This window comes from Desmodus rotundus, chromosome 13 (assembly GCF_022682495.2).
Source record: "Desmodus rotundus isolate HL8 chromosome 13, HLdesRot8A.1, whole genome shotgun sequence".
In the NCBI taxonomy this organism is placed as follows: Eukaryota; Metazoa; Chordata; class Mammalia; order Chiroptera; family Phyllostomidae; genus Desmodus; species Desmodus rotundus.
In genome coordinates this window covers 92,537,337-92,561,826 of record NC_071399.1, presented here as the reverse complement: position 1 = coordinate 92,561,826, position 24,490 = coordinate 92,537,337, and the positions used below count along the sequence as shown (strand labels likewise).

At 47.6% G+C, this 24,490-nt stretch overlaps 1 protein-coding gene across 3 annotated transcripts in view; it reads right to left on the bottom strand.

The window, feature by feature from the left end:
* Window positions 1–24,490, bottom strand: part of NBEA (neurobeachin) — a 470,020-nt gene that overhangs the window by 237,109 nt on the left and 208,421 nt on the right. For all 3 annotated transcript variants that reach the window (XM_053916392.1, XM_053916393.1, XM_053916394.1), the window contains 3 exons: window positions 23,140–23,204; window positions 9,353–9,461; window positions 6,430–6,596 (listed from right to left, as the gene is read on the bottom strand). In XM_053916392.1, coding sequence (XP_053772367.1) covers window positions 6,430–6,596; window positions 9,353–9,461; window positions 23,140–23,204 — 341 coding nt within the window. The remainder of the gene's footprint in view (window positions 1–6,429; window positions 6,597–9,352; window positions 9,462–23,139; window positions 23,205–24,490) is intronic.

Sequence of the window (24,490 nt, the reverse complement as noted above, 5' to 3'; positions counted from 1 at the left end):
TTCCAACAGCCCCACGGGGAACTTCAGAGGACATTAATGTGGATTTAAATAAAACCCAAGTACAGTGCTTACATTCCATACCCACTGGAGAAGGCAATGGTAAATGTAAAAAACAAAACAAACAAAAAAAAACAAAACCAGAAGCGGAGCCAGGAAGTTAATATGGTTGTTTCAGAATATCCTAAACCCAGGATTTATCAGCAGCATGTAATTTTCGCTTCACAGCACCCCCTGCTTACTGCTTATTTGATGTATTACTGTTTATTTTACGTTGAAGTTATTATTTGGTGCTTATAAGGCTTATTTTATGTTACTTTAAGTTATTATTTTAACTTTAAGTTCTTGAATCAGTGACTAAGAGAGCTCTTGTTCTGGAAGTGGAGGCTACAGACTATATAGACTGAAATCCAATAAGCATGTCATCTTCTCACTTGACCCTGGTATGTTTGCTTATCAGGTTCAAATTTATGCATTAGGTAGCGTCATGTTCTATGAACTTCACAGCCATTAGACAAACATGAGCTATCACGCAAATAAAGCTGATTTCTAAGTGGTTTCTTTGCCACTGTGGCCTCACAAGTTGTTAGCAAGCTCACAATCCACAGTGTTCAGTCTGACACGGTAACTACGGACATGCTCGGCAGGGCCACCTCGAACAGGTGCACCCACCGAGTGGACAGCACGTTCCCAATTTAAATCTTGACATTTTTAACTACTTTTAAATTGCCAGTTTTTAGTAATTTACTTTAGGATTAAAAAAAAACCCACTATGTACTTTTTAAAAACATGTAGTGAAAATTGATTCACTTACAGGCGTTAGTTGAAGGAGAACCCAGTTTATGTTTTTTAAATTATATAGCCCAAACACCTGTGTTGGTATGAAACTAATGGAGATAATCTGAGTTTCAGTATAACTTCAAACCAGTAAATACACACGCACATTTGTGGGTGCGTGTTTTTTACCGTGAGGGCCTGTCGCAGCTTCTTCTTCAGTCCAGGCTGTCGCGGCTCCTGCAGGTTTCTTTCTCTCGCACGGTTACACTGAGACCGGACTGACGCGCGGCGCTGTGCTTTGCGGACTCCGGCAGGATGGTCTGACTCCCACGTTTTGTGAAGCGATCAACATTTAACACCCGCCATCTCACACAGATCCCAAAAACCGATAAAGAAAGGAAAGGTGCTTTTCTTCCCGCGATGAGAATGCTTGGGATCTACTCTCCCAACTTTCAGATGCCACGTGTAGCAGCGCGGACCGAGGTCCCTGCCTCTCGCCCCGGCCTCGCTGTCCCGTAATAGGGAGTGTGCCCCTGTGATCGCCCCTCCCCCTGACAGCCGCAGATCTGCCCGCACATCTACGAGTGTTCCCTTTCTTCTTCCCACCTTTGGCTCCACATAGAATCAGATCACATCGCGTCGGTCTTCTTTGGTCTGCCTCATTTCATTCAGCATACTGTCATCCATCCGTGCTGTTCTAAGGGTGGGATTTCCACGTTTCTAAATGTGTGGGTAACACTCCACTGTGTGTACACGCATGTGCACACGTGCGTGTGTGTGCGCGTATTTACCACGACCTCCGTATCCGTTCTCTGTGGACACACACTGAGGGTGTTTCCACGTCCTGGCTGTCGTAAATAATGCAGCCGTGGACTCGGGGTGCAGACATCTCTTCGAGGTACTGTTTTGTTTGCTTTTGATATGTTCTCAGAAGTGAAATTGCTGGGTCATATGGCAGTTCTATTTTCAATTTTTTGAGGAACCTCCCTACTGCTTTCCACAGTGGCTGCCCCAGTCTGCATTCCCACCCACAGTGCACAAGTCTCCCTTTTCTCCACGTCCTCGCCAGCACTTATTACTTCTTGTCTTTTGGGCGATGGCCACAGTGACAGGGGTGAGGTCTCCTGGTGACTTCTTCATGAGTGTGTTGGCCACTCATACGTCTTCTTTGGATAAATGTCTTTTCAGGTCCTTTCCCTACTTCCAAATTTGGCTTGTGTAGTTTAAGGAACAGTAAATATGACCCCCCAAAATAAAACAAATGAAGAAAAGCTGTTTGTAATACTATTATTTAGCAGCATTAACCGTTAAATATGCAATTTGAAGAAGGTGCTTTCAAATTCTAGTTCTTGCTCAGGGGTGAAACAAACATCAACAATACCGATATAAATGGTAAAGTACGTTAGATCCAGCACTGCTGAGTCAAAAAGTAAACGTAAACATTGAGTTACAGTGAAACACGTTATTCTGCAAAACAGCAAGCAGAACATTAGGGGGGTGAAATCCCTTAGATTTAACAGGAGCTGGAGGACTGACGCTTCCAACTTCAAGAACTACATTAGGCGCCGGCCTGGGCATGGTGCCGCCTTTTCAGAGAACGATGACGTTGCTCTCTGTGAGAGAAATAATGGAGAAGCTGGACTCCGCGTCTGCTAAAGGCAGCCACAGAAGGAAGAGGCAAGCCACAGACGGTGAAAACATCAGCAACAGACACACCCGATCAAGGACTGTTATTCCAGATATACAAAGAACTCTTAAACTCAATAATAAGAAAGCAAACGACCTGGTTTAAAAAATAGGCCAAAGACCTTCACAGACACCTCATCAAAGAAGACACAGAAAACATAAGCCTAGGAAAAGATGCTCTGCATTGTACACCATCAGGGAAGTGCAGTAAAATGAGACACCACCACACATCTCCTAGAACGGCTAAAATCTGGAACACCTCCACTCCCAAGTGGCAAGGATTTTGAACTGGAAGTCTCCCTCATTGCTGGTGGGAATGCAAAATGGTATGGCCACTTTGGAAGGCAGGTTAGTGGCTTCCTAGAAAACTAAACATACTGCCACCACAAAATCCAGCAGGCACCCTTCTCAAAACCCAAACGAAGGAGGTAAAGACTTACACCTACACGAAGACCTGCACACGGGTGTGTACAGCAGCTTCACTCATAACTGTCAAAACTGAGAAGCACCCAGGATGCCCTTGACTAGGAGGGCAGACGAACACACTGTGCTCCACCTGGACAGTGGGAGACTCTTCAGCGCGCACAGGAAATGGGCTATGGAGCCACGATAAGACAGGGAGGAGCCTTAATTCTTTCCAAGTTAAAGAAGCCAATCTGGAAAAGATATATAGTGTATGATTCCATCACAGGACTTTCCGGACAAGGCAGAACTGTGGAAACAGTAGAAAGACCCGTGGTGGCTGGGGCTGCAGGGTTGGGGGTGGGGGGGTGGACAGAGTCACAGAGTTTTTAGGGCAGTGGAAACGCTTTGTGTGACATTACAACGGTGGACACCCGCCATCACATGTTTGTCCAAATCCATACAACGTACAACACCGAGACAGACGTTCCTCTGAGGGCTTGGGTATACTGTGGGCCAGAGATGAAGCTGTTTGTAACACCAGCATTACAAAGCAGGTCCTACCTACTGTGGAGCTTGCATTTTAGTGGTAAGCAAAGCAACAAACTGACATATGTAAATGTGTGTGCAATAGAAATAAATCTTGGAAAGGGAAAATAAAGCAGAGAAATGCAATGTAAAGTATTTGGGGGAAAGAAACAGCTTTCTATCAAACCCAGCGTGCTCTGCCCTGGCAGGTCGCTGCGCACCTTTCCCTCCCTGGCCTCTGGGAGCTATGGGGCAGTGTGGCCCGTGTGCCTTCGGGCCCTGATGGGGACAACCCAGCATGTGGAACACGGCAGAACCGGCCATGCGTGCCTCTTGAGGACTGGTGTGTGGCTGGTGCAACTGAGGCTCTGAGTTTTTAATTAGACTTAGCATTTGTTCACTGATTTGACCAGCCACGTGTCATCTGGGGGGACTGCCTGTCACAGGGCAGCTGTGCCCGCATCTGAGCCTCACCCGCGGCTGCGCTGCAAATGGGGTGGAGGGCAGAGCAGAAGCAGGAGCCCCGTGACCGCTGCTGCCCGGTGGGAACCACAGGGGCACCCTGGCTGTGGCAACATCAGAGGTGGCAGTGAGAAGTGCGGAGGGCTGGACATACGTCACAGCGGAGACAGCAGGGTCTGCCGAGGGGTTCGCTAGATTCTGAAAGGTAGTTAGGGGTCAGAGCAAGACGGACAGCCGGCAGCTGCAAGACTGGAGTCCGCCGGGTCAGGATGGGGAAGCCCAGAGAGGGACACGAATGGGGAAAAAGCTCCGGAGCGCAATCTGTCGCCGTAAGTGTGAGGTGACCAGTAGACACCTGAGTGGACGAAGCCGGCAGGGGGTTGGGTATGCAGGTCTGCAGAAGAAGGGGCGATCTGGACCACAGATGATGAGTTTGGGAGTCGTCAGCACACTGGCAGGATTTTTAAGCCATGACACTGGATAAAATTGCCAAGAGAGACAAAAAGAGAAGCAGTTCGATGACTGTCTTATTAATTAATCAAAAACTAGGGAAGAGTAAAGAGAACACAGCCTCCCCTTAAAGATGCGAAGTTTCGTGACCCAGTTAGAAAAGGACGGTAAGAAGAAGACGGCAGGCTTTTGCTTGGTCAGCACCGGGAACCCAATGTGCAGGGAAGGGCAGAGCTGCGTGGTCCTCTGAGGGCTCCTGTTGCCAGTCCCGTCACCTAAGGAGACAGCATGAAGGGTAAGCGCACCGGAGGGTGCACTGGACACATTGCCATGGGACACTATAAAGGTCACGGTCGTTCGGCTGTATTTTAGTAACATAATGAAACAGTAAAGCCCGAACCACGTACAGCTCTTCATGTTTAAGGCACTTTCCCACCCATTCCAGCTGAATCATTAGCAACGCAACGTTAGAGTCGTGACTGTGTGTGACTCAGCAGATGACAGAGCGAGAGACAATGTCTACACCCTGGCAGAACGTTGCTGCCATCGCTGCTCTGTATGGTGGTTGAATTTGGACGGGGCGTCCAACGGCCGCTCCCCCGAACGACGGCTCAGTGTTCTGTGTCAACCGGCTAGGCTGTGGCGCCCCGTGGTTTGGTCAAACCCGGTCAAGGTGTTGCTCTGAAACATTCTGTAGGTGTGAGGAACACCCACACTCAACTGATTGGAAGTAAAAGATACCATTCTCAGTAATGCAGACGGGCCTTATCCCGTTGGATGGCGGCCTTCGGCGAAAAGGCTGAGGTTTCTGGAGGAGAGGGAATGCCACCTCGAGGTGCAACAGAAGTCCTGCCCAAGTGGGCAGCCTGCCTGCCTGCCCGCCCGCCCGCAGACCTCAGCCAGGCCAGCCCCAGAGTCAGGATCGCTCTTTAACATAATCTGCACCTGCACCTCCATCTCTGCCCCACCTGCGTTCTGTGGGGTCCAGGTCCCAGTTTCTCCAGAGGACCCCGACGGGACCCCCAGCCTCTACTTGCACATACGGTCCGTGTGGTGCTGTGCGCGTTTACCTAGGCTGGGAAGCCTTCAGTTTCTTCACGGCACTACGGACAACAGTTCAGTACCAGCCTTCACTGAGCTGCTCTGAAGGTTAAGCAAGAAAATCCACGTCAAGTTCTCAGAGTGGTGCCTGGCACACAATATCTGATATGCATTAGATGTCGTGGTGTTGCTGTTATTATAGGAAACATCCTGAGTTTTGACTATTTTTAAAGACATTAGGTTCTAATTTTACTTTACATTCAGAAATAAAAAATAAAAAAATAAACAAGTTTTCTGAAGTCTCAGATTTGAAAAGAAAGGACAGTGCTCAAACGCGATATTGGTCACATCCCAAAGTTCTTCCCCAAGTAACGAAACTTCCACCCCAGCCCTTCTTAGCAGGTCCTCTCCACGGTTAAGCAGCCCGCGCACCCGGGCAGACAGAGCCTGAGTAACGACACCTGCTGGGAGCGACTAAAAGGAAGACGCGCAGACGAAGGACATCGGCAATCTAAACAAGCTGCTCCGCTGCCAGCTTTATAGAAAACTTCACTGCGCAGAGGAAAAAATTTTTTAATAAAAATTTATAATTTTATGCCTACAAACTGTAATTTAATAGTAACCAATTTTGGTTTTAATTGTATTATAATATCATAAATGCTCTAATTTGAGGTGAAACACTTCTTAAGAGACTAAATAGGAAAAGAAAAAATTTAAAAAGAATATATTACTTCTCCATAGGAAATGCTTACGTTGTTACTTGTATAAAAGAAGAATTAAGAAAGCTATAAATTTAGTAAGTAGGAAGATTTAACTCTTTAAGATTAAAATACTTTCCCAAACGAATTTTGTATTTTGTTACAAATAATTCTAAATTACAAAAAACTTCCACTGGAAGTACTTTTAAAAGTTCAGATTGTCTTATAAACCATTCTAAAGAGACATTACTACAGATATCAGGAAAAATACAGCAATTTTTTAATGCTGTCAATTGTGTTCTTTAAATAGCTTAACAACGCACGGCCCTTTCTACCCTGTGGTGATTAGCCTGTGGGCTGCTGCTGCCTGTCTCGGGCGCTCACCCACCTGTGGGAGACCGCGCCCCAGGCCCCGTGCTTGTTGGTGAGGATGTTGAGGATCTTCTGCTTCAGCTGGTTCGCGGTCACGTGGTCCCGGTGCTTGGCCGCGCTGATGAGGTGGTCGCACATCTTCTCCTCCTCTCTGCGGTCGGCAGCGTACTGGGCGCACTGCGACTGCAGGGACACAGGGAGAAGCACGGTGGGTGGGCAAGTGCTGTGTGCAGAGAGGGGCTAGTAAACTCCGGTACGTAATCGTTTGTAACTGTACTCTAAAGAACTCACACAGTCACTTTTCAAACTTGTAAGAATGTGTTCTTTGTATGTGTTTATACATATGCAGACGTAAAATAATGTGGCTAACGTCAGCTCTCTGTGTGCATGCTTGCTGGTATTAGTAATGTAGCTAATCATTCTCGTTGTGTATCAATCTGTTCAGTAGGAACATAAAGAGGGCCATTTCTTCACTTGTTTGATTTTTTAATGATAACTTTGGTGTAGAGTAGACTGTAAGTTTCAACATTTACCAAATATGTAACATGAGTTGTATAACCAGGAAGGAAAATACATCTAAAAAATACATATTCGATGGAAAGTCATTGCCAGGGAAAAGGCAATGACTTCCCCGTTTCGGGGAAGGTGCCTGAGCAGGTCCCCTCCGCCCACCCACTGTCACGGACGAGTGCCACGCTCATTTCCTCCAGAGAAGTGACCCACAGTAGTCCAAGGAGGGTCACTGCGTGCTCCGATTCGTCTTTGTGTGGGGACTCGCCCATTAGTACAGGGACCTGCCTCCATAACGAGGCTATTTCATTAGCTCATTGGAGAGCAAAATTCAACTTCCACTTTTCTTCCTTAATAACTGCAGTGATTAACTAAAAAACCTTAACCATGGAGTTCCCACCTCACACAGACTTGCATGGGAGACAGAGAAATTCCTCAAAGTTCCAGTAAAATGTCCTGACTTTTCTAAAATCTTTTCCAATTTAAAAATGGTGTTTGGTGAACTACATATACGCTCCCTCCCACCACCCCCACATCACTGCATTTACTGTATAACTCTGACCTAAAAAGGACAAATTCAAACACTTGGGTTGAAAAAAACACAATGTACATTCATTAAGTCACAATGGTAACAGTCTCGAAATCAGATTTACGTTAGTATTTTATGTACACATAATCAGAAAATCACTGAGTCTTCATGTCCTGTCATAGCTTCCTATCACTCTTGGCCATGTGTCCTCAACCGAGTGGTCTCATCCCCTGGGGGGGGACGCTGGTGTTGAGTGTGCGTGAAAAATAAACTTACTTTTTTTACACATAAAGCACACATGTACGCGCACTGCAGGAGCAAATAGGCAGCATGTTAACGGCAATCGCTGGGAAATATTTAGGATAAAAAATAAAAAGATTCCTTCGGGGGCAATAATGAAAAAAAAGTTGGAAAGGCCTGCACTTTACTTAATGTCATTTTGGTTAAATATGTGTTAAAGCTAGTAAATAACATCTAGCTTCATAAAACTCTATTTTAAATGCTTCCACATGACAAATATTGATTTGCTTACATCCCCGTAAGACATTTTGGTTTTCTTAGTGGAAATATGGGTGGGACAAGAGTGGTCTGCAGTTGTTCGCATGGAAAACAACACAATAAAGAAGCAGTAACAGAAGAATAAACTCAGCACTGCAAACCTCCTTGGCCCCGCCCTGTCTGGGTCCAAGCTGAGCCGCAGGGCATTCAGCTAGCACTGGAAACCTTATGTACTAGCACCAGTGGAAAGTGGATGGAATACTGCGTTTACAGTTCTGACACATTTTGCATCAAAGGCATTTTCTGAAGAACAGATACCCCCATCTTGTCCTGCAGAGCACAGCGCGTCCGGACAAATCGATCATCCAGGTGACGGAAAACTACGCTTGGGCTAGCGCGCAATCGCGCGCACTCCTCAGAACGCGGTCTCTGCGGTCCCCAGGACAGACAGGCGGGGCGGCGCTCGCTGGACTGGGAGGGCTGGTGCTCGGAGATAAAAACCCCGTCAGAGCCGGGACCTGGGGCTCCGACCCCCCGCCGCCCACGCCCGTCCACCTGTGGCACCGAAGAAGGAACGGGTGGGGTTTCAACTGCCAGCCCAACGTGAGCCCAACGCCGGTCAGCTGAACATTTCTGACACCGTTTCTGAGACCATTTCTGTCTCGCTATTTATGTGCTACATTTAAAGCAGTGAAATCGGAATATTTGTTGAATGGAGGCAACACAAATAATGGTGAATAATTACTGACATGTTATAAATATAGTATTTTAAATTAAAATTGATTTCTGTGCAACACACAGTACTTCAACATCCTTTACTATTTGCACATAAAATAGAAGTGATACTTAATTTGTTCTTTATTCAAAGTACTTATGAGGATTTTTAAGCTATTATATTTCCATGTATACGTGTAGACCTACATACATGTCACACAACAGCAGTGCTTCAATTGTCAATAAATTATCAATTATAAAAATAAAGTATGAACGAAAAAGCTCTGTCGCCACTCTGAAGATGGACATGTTAACAAATAATAAGTTACTGACTGGCACGACTGAGTGTCTTTATATAACCTCTGTAAGTTACACGCGTATCTAACAGTACACAACCTTTGCTAGCTTACAAGTGACTAAAGTGACTGCGTTATAAAACTTTATTTGCCGTTCAGGGTAAGTCAGCAGGACTCCAGTCTAGCGAGTGGCCGTCACGGGGTGGGGGCACCTCTTCACGCTGTAAACGAGGCGAAGATAAGCCAGTGCTCCGGGGCTGGCATGCACTGAGGAACCGGACCGCCTGCGGGAAGTTTCCCTCTTCCAAACACCCGTCTTCACGGACGGCTGCCGTCGGGGACGGCTGGAGCGCACCCGAAGCAGAGCAGAAGCGCTCTGCTCCCCACCTTACCTCGAACTCGGCGTGCTTGTGCACATCCTCAGCTCGCTGCCTGTTCAAGATGAACTCCGCCTCGTTCGCCACACGAACAATGTGGTCCTTCATAGCGTGGCACAGTAACCTAGAAGGAAAACCACCTCTGGAATTATTCTTCTCATTAAATACTCAGTCTTCAGCACTACCACATTAATCGTGCATCAATGTCAGATAAAGCTACAGGATAAAATCAATACAGTGCAGTGCGAATTGTATTTCAGCGACACTGGAACACAGGAGATGCCCCAGAACGGTCGGAGCTATGCTTCTGTGAAGCAGCGTGTCCTGTGAAAAATCATTTGGTGGATTCAGTAAACTTCGTGAATGCATAAAAATAAAGAGGTTTTGAAGAAGCGTTTTAAAATAGTCAAAACAACAGCATTCGCTTTCTGGGAAGTAAATTTTTCACACAAAAGCTAGATGACCGTGTAGCGGGAAATCTACGGACTGGAGTCCTACGGTGACCCCGACGATGGCCCGATCACCGGGGTGTCCTCCTGAAACTAGCAGAGTATCGGATGTCAGCTGCGATGACAAAATAAAAGTGATTTAAAGTAAAAAATATACAGGTGATAGGACTCTGCTAGGATTCTAAATCCTGAGACGGAGCTATAGTGCGATCGAGTTTAAAAATGTAACCATGGGGCACAGATACTTAACATAAAAGCCATGCATTCAAATATGCACTTCATTTTTTAAAAGTGCGATAAAACACACAGCGAGAAACCCGTCACGACCTCCCCTCCCACCGGTGTCCGGCCTCCACAGGCACCCCTGGGACTGGTTCTCACAGTTACTTTTAGAGGTTTTTCAAGCCTACATAAGAAAACACAAATAGATTCCTTTTCCCCACTTTCTTACACTCACAATAGAGTATTATGCACCTTTTTCTCTGCATAGTTTTCCTTACCCAGCACTGTGCCTATCTCGGAGGGCCTTTCACACCTGTATGCGGCTTCTCTGTCCTGCCCCTGCAGTGGGGGTGGCTGGACTCCCCCCGCCCCGGCCCCCCCGACAGCCCCGGCGGGAGCCCTCACCCCAGGTGCCCTGTGCAGTGTGAATTCTGTCTCTGCTCTGTCGCAAACAGCAGGCCGGTCCTGCCTGGTGTGGCCAGTGGACTGAGCACCGGCCTGCTCACCGAAAGGTCAGCGGTTCGCTTTCCGGTCAGGGCTCATTTCCTTTTTTTTAATTGTATTTTTCCGTTACCATTTAGTCCCCGCACACCCCCCACCCCCTGCAATCACCACACCATTGTCCACGTCCATGAGTCCTTTGTCTTTTTTGCTCATTTTCACGGGCACTTCTTACCCACTCAGCTTTGTGCCACTTTATTTCCTGTGTTTCCCACTCTAATTTTGGCAGTCCCCGGAGATCCAAACTTTGGTTCTTCCTTTACTGAAGTTCACACAGTGGCTTTCAGATGAGATCAGGCGGGTTCAGGGTGGTATGGCTGTAGGCCACGGTGGCTTTTGGTGTCTGGTACAGTCTTCTTCGTTACATGACCTATGGTTTCAACCTGAGGGAGTCCCACAGACCCACGGTGGGGAGAACCCACGAGAACCGCCCTGGACTCGTGTTGGCTCAGCCTGAACTTCCCAGGCTGGAGGCTGTGCTTGGCTTCCAGCTGAAGGCACGAAACCCCCACAGTGCTGCTGCCCAGGGCACATAACCTGGGGAGCTCCCTCTCATGGGCGCCCATTCAGGGGGGGTAGGGTAGGGGGGCCCAGGAAGTACCTGAATGTTCTGCAGCAGGAGGAACCAGAGACCCCCAAGGAAGCCATACAGCTTTAATAGAAGTCCTTGCTCATTTCCAACCCGCTGAACTGGGACTTTAAGATAATCCTATACTAAACTAATCATCAATTGAATCAACTCACCTCCTTAAAATGTATTTTAGTAAGTGTATCAATTCCATTAACATCAGTTTAATTTAAGCCTTATTCATCTCTCCTTTGGATTACAACAGCTTCCTCATTTCCTTGCCTCTTCCAAGTCTCCTATGCTCCAGTACACTTTTTACGTCGCCATCACTGTTGCTGACAGATGACCTGCCCAGTGAATGCGTGCAACGGACAGGACGACAGTCAAACCTGCCCAGGCGTCCACGCTGTGTCCCAGAGCGGCCTGCGCCCCTCGGATGCGTCAGTCTGGCTCAGGGCCTTAGTGCGCGCCACCGGCTCTCCCTGCCACTCCTGCCGCCCTGCCCCCACACAGCCGAGAGGCCTCCTCACAGTTCGTGTCTCACACACCTGGGCGCTAGAGTGTTTATTACATTGTCCTGAGTTTGCCTCTGCCAGACTGAGAGGCGCTTAAACAAGTGCAGTGCCGATTCACGCTCTATCCAGTGTGACCTGCGCAGCCCCGTCTCCAAGTGTGGGCTTGTCGATGTTTTCTAGCTAATGGATAAATGGCTGAACGGAGGTAGGAAGACAGGCCAGGAACATTTTGGCTTTTAATGATAAGGCAGTTTCTTGACTATAAAATCCTAAGATACATTTAGCACCCAGAAAACGAGGTAAGTAAGAATTATCTGATAACTTAGGAATGTCTGTTACAGGACATTTTCCACCTCACAGCACGTGTGCAACATAGGAAGGGAATGAAGTGGTCTTACTTACTTCAAGGTAAGTCTACTGTTCAAAGGAAAGAGAAGAAGGAACAATTTGTTCAATCACAGTCATGCCTGTTCTAAACGGGGCTGTTACAGGTGTGGGAGGACGTCAGGAGACGAAACAACGTATTCTACTTCCAACAGAGCAGTTACCAGGGAGGCAAGTGCTGATACTCTCAGATGTACCCAATTTCACTTAGTTTATTAAAATTTAAATTGCTTGTCTTTGACCCAAGAGTCTGAGATCCTGAATTTTAAACATAAATAATTCCTGTAATTTGATGAAAGAAAAAATAGAAAGACAGCGTGAGAGTCGGACAACTAGTCCTCCATCACCTGCGGGTGAACGAGGGGCCAAAAGGCAGAACGGGTCTGCATTTGAGCCCTGCCTGTTACCAGCACCAAGACCTTGGACAAATGATTCCCCATGTCTGAGCTGTAGTTTCCTGATGGCTGTCGTCCTTTTCCTTGCGAGTTCTACAAATCCTTCCTATATTTTGGACATCAGCCCCTTATCAGATACGTGATTCGAGAATGTGTTCTCTCAGTCACTTGGCTGCCTTCCTGCTTTGAGGACGGTTTCCCAGGCTGTGCAGAATCTTCTTAGCACGATGTGGTACTGCTTGCTCATTTTCCCTTTTAGTGTCACATTAAAAAAGTCATTCCCAAGACCTATCTCAAGGAGCTTACTGCCTATGTTTTCTCCTAGAAAATGGATTAGAACTTCATGTCATCTAAACGGAATCATACAGTGAGTCTTTGCTGTCTGACTTCTCCAGTGCCACATAAACTTCTAAGCTCCATGCATGCTGTGTGCATCAGCTCAGACCTTCTTATCGCTGAGCAGTAGCCCACATAACGATATATCACAATTAGTTTTCGTGTTGGTGAACACGGGGTTATTTCTAGTCGTTGGCTCTATGAATGCAGCTGTTACAAACATTCACATACAGGTCTTGATGTGGGCCTACATATTTATTTCCCTTGGGAAAATATCTAGGCTTGGAGTTACTGGTTCAAATGTTAACCGTATGTTAGTCTTATAAGATGCTGGAAAACTGTTTTCCAGGTGGATGTACACTTTTGCATTCTCACCAGTAAGTTACACATATCCCACGTCCACACCGATACCCAGCGTGGCCAGTCTACTTCATTATGTCCATTACAGCTGGTGCACGACGCCGTCGGTGGCTAGAAGGTGGGTTTCCCAAACGAGTACTGACGGGGGCCACCTCTTCATGTGTTGATGGGTCATTTGTGTAGCTCTTAGGTGCAGGGTCTGTTCAAATCATTTGCTGAATTGTACTGAATGGTTTGTCCTTTAATTACTGAGTGGTAAGATCTTCTTTCCTTCCTTCCATTGATTATTTGTCCCTGTTTACAACAATCCCCAACTCTGTTCTTTTCAAATTTGTTTTGTCTGACACAGGTCCTTCGAAATTTTACAATCAGCTTGTTAATTTCCATCAAAAACAAACAAACAAAAAAGCCTACTAACATTTTGATCAGATTTGGGGCAGGTTTGGGGAAAACTAAAAACGTAGCCATGTTGGGTGTTCTGATCCACCAACACAGTGTAGTTTTGCATTTATTTACTTATTGATAAATTTTCCACAGAAACATTTTGTAGTTTTTATTGCACAGGTCCTTCACATATTTTATTTAGTACATCCTTAAGTATTTCATGTTTTTGATACTATTATAATGGTTTTATTTTTAACATAAGTTTCTACTACTTCACATATAAGTGTCATTATAGTGGGTTTTTGAACAGCGATCTTACATCCTGTGCCTTTGCTCAGTCCACTCACTAGACTTAGTACTCAGTACTAGAATATGTACTAAGTACTACCAGACGTAGTACTTAACACAAGCACCGAGTGAGGGCATCCTGCCTCGAGTTTGATCTCAGGGAGAAGTGTTTCGTCTTTCACCACTCAGAAGGGTCGCTACGTGGCCCTGTGGGTACCGTTCATCACACTGAGGGACTTTCAGTTCTGGTTTACTGATGGCTTATATCATGAAGAAATGCTGAATTTTTACTTTCCCTACATCTATTGAAATATCCATACATAAATATCCATAGTTCTTTTTTAGTATGTTGATATGGCGCATTTTGCTGGTGGAATAAACATCCGTGGCTCCTGATGTGACCCTTTTCATACACTGCTGAACCTGTCTTGCCGGATCTACTCAAGGGCCATCTCGCCTATGCTCACAGTGGGTGTCACTCTGTGACTGTGGTTTGTAAGGTCTTTGGTGTTCTGGTCAGGATGACGGGATCTCGTAAAACGAGCCATGAAGTGGCACCTATTCTATTTCCAGAATACTGAGTGTAGTGTTATTCTTCCTTAAGTGTTTAGAAGAAGTATTTAAAAATTATTTTTAGCATCAGCTCTGCTCCTAGGTGTCCATTGTTTCTCTTATATTTCGCTAGAAATTAAAAAAAATCTAGTCTTCAGTATAATGAATTGTTTTGAAGTTTGTCTCATAAATATGAGTAATGCTTTTTTAAAATATGTAGACGCCTCATACTTGTTGGATGTAGAAACTGGTGTGATAAACCCTATCAGCATGGGGTACAACACTGGTCACTACTTAAAAGTCAGGAGAACGTTAACTCTTTATTTAAACATACCATAAAGCTCGAAGACAGAATGTGGTTTTGCAAATGAGAGTATTCCCGTATTTGTCTCATAGATAACGCAGAACGTGAAGGTTTTCCTAAGTCTTTACTTCACAACTGAGGCAGAGGCGGGTTCTCCGCCCCACACAGGGTGCATGCTGCTTGTTTGAGCCCCGTTTGCTCGCAGGAGCTCTTTCTGGTTGTTACCGTCCACAGAACAGTTCCTTTTTTTGAGGTCATTACAATCTTTACATTACTTCCTTGTACCTCTGAACTCTTTATTATATACTGTCTACGACATTTGGAATATTTCTTTAGTTTTTGGCATGTAAACCCTAACTTCTCAGTTATAAATTACTTGAAGATGAGAAACACATGTAAAATGTATATGTATCACTACTGAAACTAAGCCCCTTAATGAAAATCTTGTAACTATTCTTTCCGGCTTAGCCTCCACCTGTGACGTAACTGTGCAGGTGCGAAAGACCGCAGGATGCCTGTGCAGGTACTGTACCCCTCCTGCAATCAGAAAACAGCAGCGACTCTTTCTTTGTCCAGCCTCGCATCGGGCTGGGACTGTGGCAGGCGTGTTATAGAAGGACCTGGCTTCTCAGTTGCTGGCCTGTGCGACACCACTGAGGACCTGAATGGTCCCGGGCCATGACGACCTCAATTAGCTCGCTCATCCTGTTTCTTCACGGCCCACCTTCAGTGCATCGACCTTGGCCTGGCCACGCACACTGCTCCTTCACGAGCGATAGCGCCTCCCACAGCTTGCTCATGCACTTCTACCTGCGCCTGCTCTTTGAACAATGGGCCGGCCACAGATGCCAAGGCTACTCTGCTCGCCCGTTTCCAAGGTGACCCTCGTTCCGTTGCAGTGGGCCAGAGAGGAAACCCACGTTCTCACCAAACCACCGTTTTCTAATGCCGGAATGGATGCCCTGCATCCCGACAAGCATTTGCTTGCTATAAGTAAGATCTTAAATAACAAAGACATGTTTATGTCCCTAAGAAATTAAAATAGGGAAATATGACACAAATAAGTAGACCCCAAAGAGGGTACCACTCCCCTTTTTTGTCTTTTAATGTAAAGAACTATGACTGCTTTATGAAATACTACTTTAGTTCTCACCATATTAAAATAACGATGCCTAGGGAAAAAGGATATTTGAGGCTGTTCACAGAAGAGGAAAACCATCTCAACACATGTATATGTGCATATATTTTAAACACGATTTGAAATGTAAGGACAAAATTCCTATGAAATCTATGATCACTAAATTCTGAAATACATTTCCCTATTACTTGAAAGCTAGCCATTATTAAGCAGCACTTGTTTATCTTAGTTTTGGTTACCACCATTTTATTTACCATCAGTGTCTGAAGCTAAGGGTATGAATTGGCAGTACTATTTATGACCCATGCAATTAATTTTGTGAAAGTACAGGATTTTTTCACCTAATTGTTCACAAAACAATATATTCAATAATTTATTTCATGTGTAAGATGAGTAACAGGGTAAGAAGAAAAAGGTATAGATCAGGTTCTACATGAAAAAAATAGAAAGAGGGAACTCCTATTTTCCAGGTGTTCCCAGGGATGTGAAGTTCAAAATTAAACCAGAATCTCAATGCTAAGAAAAAGCTTCTTATCTTACGGTTTTGGGAAATAAAAACTTTTTTCAATACAGCTCTTTGCCAAATCAAAGACCCCAAATAAACTCAAGCAACCAAAGCTTAGTGGTTTAACTGTTAAATGGTATTCACAGAAGTGAAAGAAGGAATTCAAGTGGGGCCATTCGTTACTGTCAGATTGTGGGTAAACTTGGATGCAGCAGGCTTCTTCAAAATCTAACAAATGCGAGCCATATTTTCTCCTGTTTTAAAGAACACAGTAAGGAATTGGGATCTTGTAAATTTTAGGTTAAATTCAGTTCTAAACAGCAATACAATTTTTTATGAATATACATTAATTATATCCTACTGCTTTCAAAGAAGTAATAAAGGTTTATTTTAGGCAAGTGATTAATTTATTTCAAAAGACTGCTCAAATTCCATAATTTACGAAGTCTTATTTGCTTTATAGTTCAACTCACATTTTAATAATTTAAAATCCAATTATTATTGCCAAGATATTATAGGCAATTTCACATCCCATTAACCTCGCTTTGTTTTAATTGTTTTAATTGTAAAGACCCTCTGTTAGAACCCTTCAAATGACGCAGTTTGTAATTCCAGCCTGTCCCAGGGAGTCCTTCCATTCAGCGGCCCATTCATCAGCTGTTTCCGTCCTGTTAATTGCAGACAACTGCACAAGTGCTTTCTCCAGCTATGATTGATGAATTATGTTCAGGAGCGTAGCTGTTAAGTAGGATAAACATTTATAACAATTTCCACTTAAAGATTTTTATCTTCATTCCCACAAGGACAAATTAAAGACAATCTAACAACCAAGAGAAAGTGTTTTTATGTGTTTTACTTTAAACTACAAGAAAAATGCTCTATGGCCAGGCCAATATGATACAACACGCTCCTTCACACGGAGCCCAGAGCAAGGACCCGCGGACAGACAGCAGGTGAATGGAGCTGCGTGTCTTTATCATCACCACGCCCCCACTGACTTACAGCTGCAGGCTCTGACCTGGGGCTCTCAACGCAAGTGGATGAAGGAGAAAGGTCTACACTGCAAGGAAATGAGCCAAACTAAAGGGGCAGGTCAGCAAACCCTGAATACCTATTATAGGCAGTAACAAAAAAAACACCCTTCCACTTTTGGGTTCCCACATTGCAGCAGCTGCAGAAAATGTGGCGAGCACTGTTCCCAGCCCTCAGCGGTGCCACTACTCCGCAGGTGCCAACCACATCCCGAGGGAGACCCTGCTGCGTGCCCAGAACCCGCCAGTTTGTCAGCGGAGAAGTGAGACGGAATTTGGTGCAAGCAGGACCCCTATGTTCCCATCAGAACAGGCACTGTGGAGAGAGCCACAGAAAGACACCGCGAACACAGGAGCGCTAACACTGTGGCTTGGGGAGGGTACGTGGGGAAAGGGGTGCTGTGAGAACCCAGAAGTCCCCGGTTGTCCGGACTGGGTCGGGGTGGGGGGGTGGGCAGGGGCAGGTGCTCCGTGGAGACAGTCTGCTCACTAACGGAGGAGAGGTGAATGTCCTCGAGCCGGTACCGTCTTTTCCGCACGCGGGCCACTGGGCAGAGCGTTCCCACGCTGAAGACTGCAGCCTCTCTTGGCCCTCACTCCCCCACACTGGCTGCTGTCAGTGTCCCCGTCTCCCCCAGTACTGCACCCACCCGCCCCGGGTTCCCTGCATCCTCAGTCAGTGGCCTACCTGGCCCTGCGTGGAGAATGGAAGGCATTAGAAAAACTAAATAAATAAGCCCTGAATCCCACCAAAGCTGAAACGCCGGCAACCTTTCTCAACGCTCTTCAACAAAAGGACAGTCCCTGGGCCCCTGCCCGCCCCTCTCAGAGGCTTTCCTCCTTCAATAAAGCCCAAACGATCCTCCTTCATTCCCACCATACTGGCTTCATACCTTCAGCATTTGAAAACACACAAGCCCTTCCTTCTTAAAAATATGCGACACACCCTCCCGGCAAATTAAAAGCCCTACCCCCCTCTAGGGGCCTCCCTGTGAGTGTCCCCTCCTCGGCCAAACTTCTTAAGTGACGTCCCTACTCATCTCCCACTCCCCAACCCAAGACGCCCTAGCTCTGTACCCAGTACTCAACTCGCTACTTTCTCAAACGTCACTTCCCTCGTTTACTGGCTCCCCAGCCCCTGGCCTTGCCCTTGGCACACTTACCACACCCTCAGGCACCTGCTGGAAGTCTGCAGTCCCCACTGGACTCGGTGCTCATCAGGGCAGGCCCGGTGCATGCCGGCACCACCAGCACCGCTCCCCGCAGTCTGGGTGGGGAGGTGAGCGCAGTCTCTCAGTCAGCGGCCCCTTAACCCCACCGTGACAGCCTCCAGCGGACCAGTCCTCCTCGCCAGTCTCCCCTGCATGCCCTCCCTAAGTGTGTGCGACTGTGCACTGTGCACCAGGCACAGCCCCAGAGCCCAGCGGGGTCCCGGCGGATGCGACCTGAGTTCTTAAGGGAAGCGCGCCACAGTGAGGGAGGTAGACGGGGTTTAATTTGGGGTAACATCCTCACCACATTAGAAGAGAGCCCAGTGAGATGATGGGGGGGCGCTCCCTGTGGGGTGATGTTCAAGCTGACCCTCGAGGACAGTAATCATCCCACTGATGGTGTGAAGCCGACAGGACAGCAAGGACTTGGCCCCGGCCCCTCCCCCCCGCCACTGGTTCTCCATCCCTGTGTGGCACACCTGTCTTCTGGCCCACCGCACAAGAGCTAACTCCCAAACTCAAACCTCCAGGCTACGGGGATTCCATGGGGACGTCGCCCAGGTGCTCAAAGTTCAGTGCGACCCACAGGGAAAACCTCTTGCACCCAAGCCACGACCCACCCCCCTACCCGCCCTGCCCCGCCCTGCAGCCACGTCACTCTAAGAAAACTGCGCTGGCACTACTCACCACCCAGCCACGAAAGCTAGAAGTCGGGCTACCACGGACCCTATTTCCCCTCCCATTACCCAGTCTATCTGCAGTCCTGACTGAGTTCCTGAAGGACACCGCAGCTTTGCCCACGTCCTGCACCCCGGTAGCCACCGTCTGTCTTCAACAGGACTGCGGAGACCTCCGCCTGCCCATCTGCCGCACTTCAGGCAGCGCCTCACCCTCTGCAGTCACACCCGGCAGCCTTCGCTCAGGCGGGAAACCCCTCCGGGCACGACCCGGCCTGGAGAGTGTCCCGGCCTCTGTGCAGCCGGCACTCCATGCGGGGCTCAGTAGCCGTGTGCTGGCGAGCAGGAGCCCCCCACACCAGGTCAGCTGTCTCCTGCCCCCACCCTTGTCCCCTCGATTCTCTGGGCCCAGAATTGTATTCCTCTTTGTTTTTTTTTTTTAATTTCACATACCTATTTCCTAGTTATCTCTCAGTTCTCAACCAAGATGGCATTGTGTTTGGATGTACTTTTTTTTATAGGAACCTCTTTATTTTCTTGTAGACTAACATTTAGAGCAGCTTTAAGCTCACAGCAGACGTGAGCAGAAGACAGATTTCCCAGACATGCCCTCCGCCCACCACCCTCGCCCGCGGCGGCTCACAGTCCACTCGTCACAAGCGATGCACCTACACTGACCACCGTCACCACCTGAAGGCCCTGGCCTACACTAGGGCCCACCCTCGGGGCTGCCTGTTCTGCGGGTGCAGACAAGGTGTGACGACAGGGGCCACTCGCACAGCATCATATCGAGTGGGTCCACTGCTCCGAGAACCCTGCAGGCCCTGTCTCCCCCTAGCCCCCGGAGCCCCCTGGTCTCTCTGTCGTCCCCAGAGCCGGCCTGTTCCCGAAGGCCCCGTAGTCTGCGCACAGCCCACAGCCTTCTCAGAGCTCCTTTCACTCGGTGACGCACAGCTCGGTCCCACTGTGTCTTCCCACAGCTCAACCACACGTTTGGGGCCCTTCTCCTGGGTGTGTCGCTCACGGAAGGGCGTGCTTTTGTCTGTCACTCACTGAGCACACTCCATGGCTGCGGCCCCCCACATCTCGCCATTCTGAGTCGAGTGGCCGTAAGCCTTTGCTGCAGGCTCTCTGGACACAGGAGCCGCCCCTTCTCTGGGCAGAGGGAAGTGCGATGGCTGGGTCGCTTGTGTGACAAACCGCCCTGCTGTCATCAGGGTGTCACTGGGCCCTCCCAGCAGCACCCAGTGAGAGCCCCTGCCCCACACCCCCGCCAGCTTCGGGTCCGTCAGTGTCCCAGGGCTCTCCCGTGTGCAGCGGTTGTCCCTGCGGTGTCAGCGAGCACTGTGCTGGGGACTGCAGAGCGCCCCTTCACGCTCTCACTCTCCGTCGCTGCACCGTCTGTGGGGAGCTGTCTGGTCAGGTCTTTGGCCCGTGTCTGAACAAGGCTGATGGCATTCTCGTTGTGAGCTTCATGTCTTAAAGTCCTTGTCTACTTTAGATAACAGGCCTCCACCAGCTATGTCTGGTGCAAGTATTTTCTCAGTCTGTCTGCCTCTTTCTCCTGGCCTCTCATCCATGGTGGACGTGGGTGAGCTTCCTGAGGTCCACACACTCTTTCTTTCTTTCACGGGTCAGGCCCTTGGTGTTGTATCTACAAAGTCACCATGATGCCCAAGTCACCTAGGTTTTCTCCTGTGTTGCCTGCCAGGACTCCCATCGTTTCACATTTACAGTGCAGCCTGTGGCCCACTTTGAGTTCATGTTGGTGCGGGTATAAGGTCTGTGTCCAGGTTTATTTTTCATAGGTGGACGTGCAGCTGTTCCAGCACCACTTGCTGAAAAGGCCATCACTGCCACACTGTATCAGCTTTGCTTGGATGCACTTTTTAAAAACTCTAGTTTATTCTACTACAGTTGTCCCAGTTTTCCCACTTCGCCCTCCTCCGCCCAGCCCATCCCCCAGTCCCACAGTCAGCCGCCACAGAGTTGTCCACTTCCCAGGTTCCTCATGGAGACACTTCCTGAAAACCCCGACGGCCCACCGTTTGGAGAATGCATCCTTGCAGACCAGGGGAAGTGCACTGGCGAAGGTCCACAGGGACGCCCGCCGCCCCCCAGTCCTGGCCCCGCCGCAGTGCTGGATGCGCCAGGCCCCCATCCGCCTCCTTCACCTCCCCCGCCCCAGCTCCCAGAATGCTGCTGGGGGCGGAGTGGGTGCCGAACAGACATTTGCTGCGTTACCGTGCACACGACCTGTTCCTGTGGACCTACAGCTGGTCAGGCTTCAATATTACTCCAAAATCATCTTTATTGGAGGGAAAACTGGTGTAAAAATAGGAACACAAATCTAGAGTGGCACAGAGAACATCACAGTTCACATTTTGGAGGTTTTCACACATTTAAATTTAAACAAAAATTTAATTACTTTCTAAAACTCCAACCACTTTCCAAAAACAAAAAAACAAAAAAAGAATGTCAAAAACAAAACAAAATAACAAACAAAATAAACCCCAAACTCTACCACTGGGCAATAAAACAGTATCAGAAGCTAAAAAACCTCTGACACTAGCAAATTTTCCATCCTCCTTCCTGTCTGACACAACAACTGTAATCTTAAGTGTCGAAGGTTCAATTCTGTTAACGCTACAGAGAGTTACCAGCGACTAGATAATTCTGTTTGCACGTCACAGCGGAGACAAATGAGCAAAATTAGAGCTTGTGTGAACTGAGAGACCTCTGTAACTGATGTGACATAAATGTCCCAGGCAAAGCTGGTTTCTACCTGTCGTCACCACCTGAGGATGAGTAATGACTATTATTGATTCTGACAGTAATAAAGTTTTTTAAGAACTACAGTGTGTTATTATGTAAGCCTATTTATGTTACTTAAAAAACTGATATTTGCTGCATCTTTTGCTTTGCAGGAATATAAAGTGAATTTACATTTTAAGAGCTATATTATTATGACTAAAAGTAATTCAAGCATTGACTATCTAAATGAGAGATAATGCAGTAAGATGAATTGTTATAACAGAGACGATTTCTCAGACTACAGTACACTGATGGAAAAAACAATAATACTAAGCTTATTTAAGTTACTTTAAGAAACAGGACTTCTATACCATATATAAATTAATTTTCAAGGAATATGTTATAAAGTATTTCTTCATGACAATCCCCCTTTGATAAAGGTAATTTTCATATACAGTAAGCATTATTTCCTTATCAGTTTAATTAAATTTGGTTGGAAATAAAAATAAATAAATAGATTATGCCGCATACTCGGTCACTATTTCCGAAAGAACACGCTGGGTGGCAGAAGAAACCCCAGCTGCAAAGGGCGCAGGTCTTTGGCTGACAGAAGCCGCACACGCCAAAACGATGACAGTCATGTGTGTCTTAGCGTGTCCACTGCCAACAAAGTACTGGGAAGCCGCCGCAAACAACTGTCTACGGGAAAGAGAAAACACAGCAACGCGCCCAGACGCCACTTCACGCAGGGCACCGATTTAACGACGGCGCACACACACTCCTGACCAGACGCTTCTCCTTCCTCCACGTCACACCCTTCCGCCTTCAGCTGGGGGCCAGGCAGCATAACACGCTCGCGCGGAGCCCTTTCCCCTGAGGCGAGCCAGGCGGCCGGGGACGCACCGGGCACCCGCTGGGAACAGACGGAGGGCAGATGGGGCCGCAGCCCGGGCTCCTCCATCCGCGCAGAGCAACTGTACCGCTCCGGGCGGCGCGGCTCGAGTCCCAGGAAAACCTCCTGCAGTCCGTCCCCTCATTTTATACATCCCCCCCAAAGTAGATATTTCTAACACTTTAAATTTTGTTCCTTTAATGAATATGTGATAAATTACTTAACTAAAACATACTTTTTCTTACACAGTTTTGGATCAGACGGTAGGAAAGAACAGTTGCCCAGTGGAATCAAATGCACATCGACAAGTCACCCAAAAGCAGTAAAATTAATTACCTTCCTTCATTGATGAGCTCAATAAATGCAAGACCTGCGTTCTTCTGAATAGAGTTCTGCCATTCCTGGAAAGAAAAACCAGACCAGGGTCAGAAACGGGAGCGCGTGAAGGAAAGCGACATCGGGGTTATGGGTCACGCTGATGCCGGTAATCACTTCCACGTGACTCTATTTCTAAATCTCTCTAAAAACTTAACAAATGTCACTGTACTCCCCAGTTGAGAAGGTGATTTGAATTCCCACTCAGCCTCAGGCTGGATGCTGCCCGAGCTAGAAAGAGGCCAGAGCCCACAGACCGGGCCCTCGGCAGTGTCCTCCTCCCGCCCCAGAGGCCAAACACCCCGTGACGCGGCTGTATAGGAGCTGGACACGTTGGCAATCGAGACTTTAGTCCCAGAGGTAGAAAACTTTCGCTGAGATTTAAAAAGCGGAACTTGGGAATACACACACCCGATGTCATTGCTTCAGAAATGGAACGTTCTAGTTACATGTGCAGCCGAAGCACTGGAAGGTACGCTGAAAACGCAGCGCGACAGCCGACATTCGTGAAAAAGAAAACGTACTACTAACACTGCGTCTGAAAGTCGCCTTTCTTTGCCCATTGAGATCAGGCGGCCCCGCGCGGCCCCGCGGATCTCGGCGGTGGGCACGCGGTGCTGCAGGTTCCGACAGCGCTCGGCTCAGGCTGCCGGCCCCCGACACTGAGCACGCGCTCTACACAGACTTTCTGGCTGTCAGTTCATCCTGGTGATTTCAAGTTTCGGGGTCTTTTTAAACATGGCTGGCAAACTACAATTTTTGGATTAAAGTTTATATCCCTTATAAAAGCACTATAAACAAACACTTCCCTAATAATTTTTATAAAAAAAATTCTCACTGGTCTCCCACGTCACCCATGTAGAGATTTTTCCTCTGAGATCTCACAATGAGAGGCAGCTCCCCGCCTGTGAACGCGGCCCCACGAGGCGCCCCGCCAACCCCGGCGCTCAGTCCTGACCACAGGCCCTTGCAGAGCCGAACCACCTGCGGGAAGCGGTGCGGCCCCAGGACTAGGTGCCTGTGCGCAAACGCTGCCTGAAGTGAACCTGGGGAGACCCCCAGAGGAACAAATCGTGAACCCACTTCTCCCAGCAGACCTCGTAAGGGCCGCGGTGCCTGTTTTCAGCAAACCTGTTGCGTTGCAGCGACCACAGCCTTTAAGTGAGTTTATCAGAACGACAAGACTGCGACTGGATTTGACACAGCTTATTAAGTCTTTCAAATCATTTCTGTTGAAAAAATTATAGGGAGCTCTTTCCCCCACATTTTGACAAAATGACTATCAACCCCGTGTATCTTGCCTATGACCGTT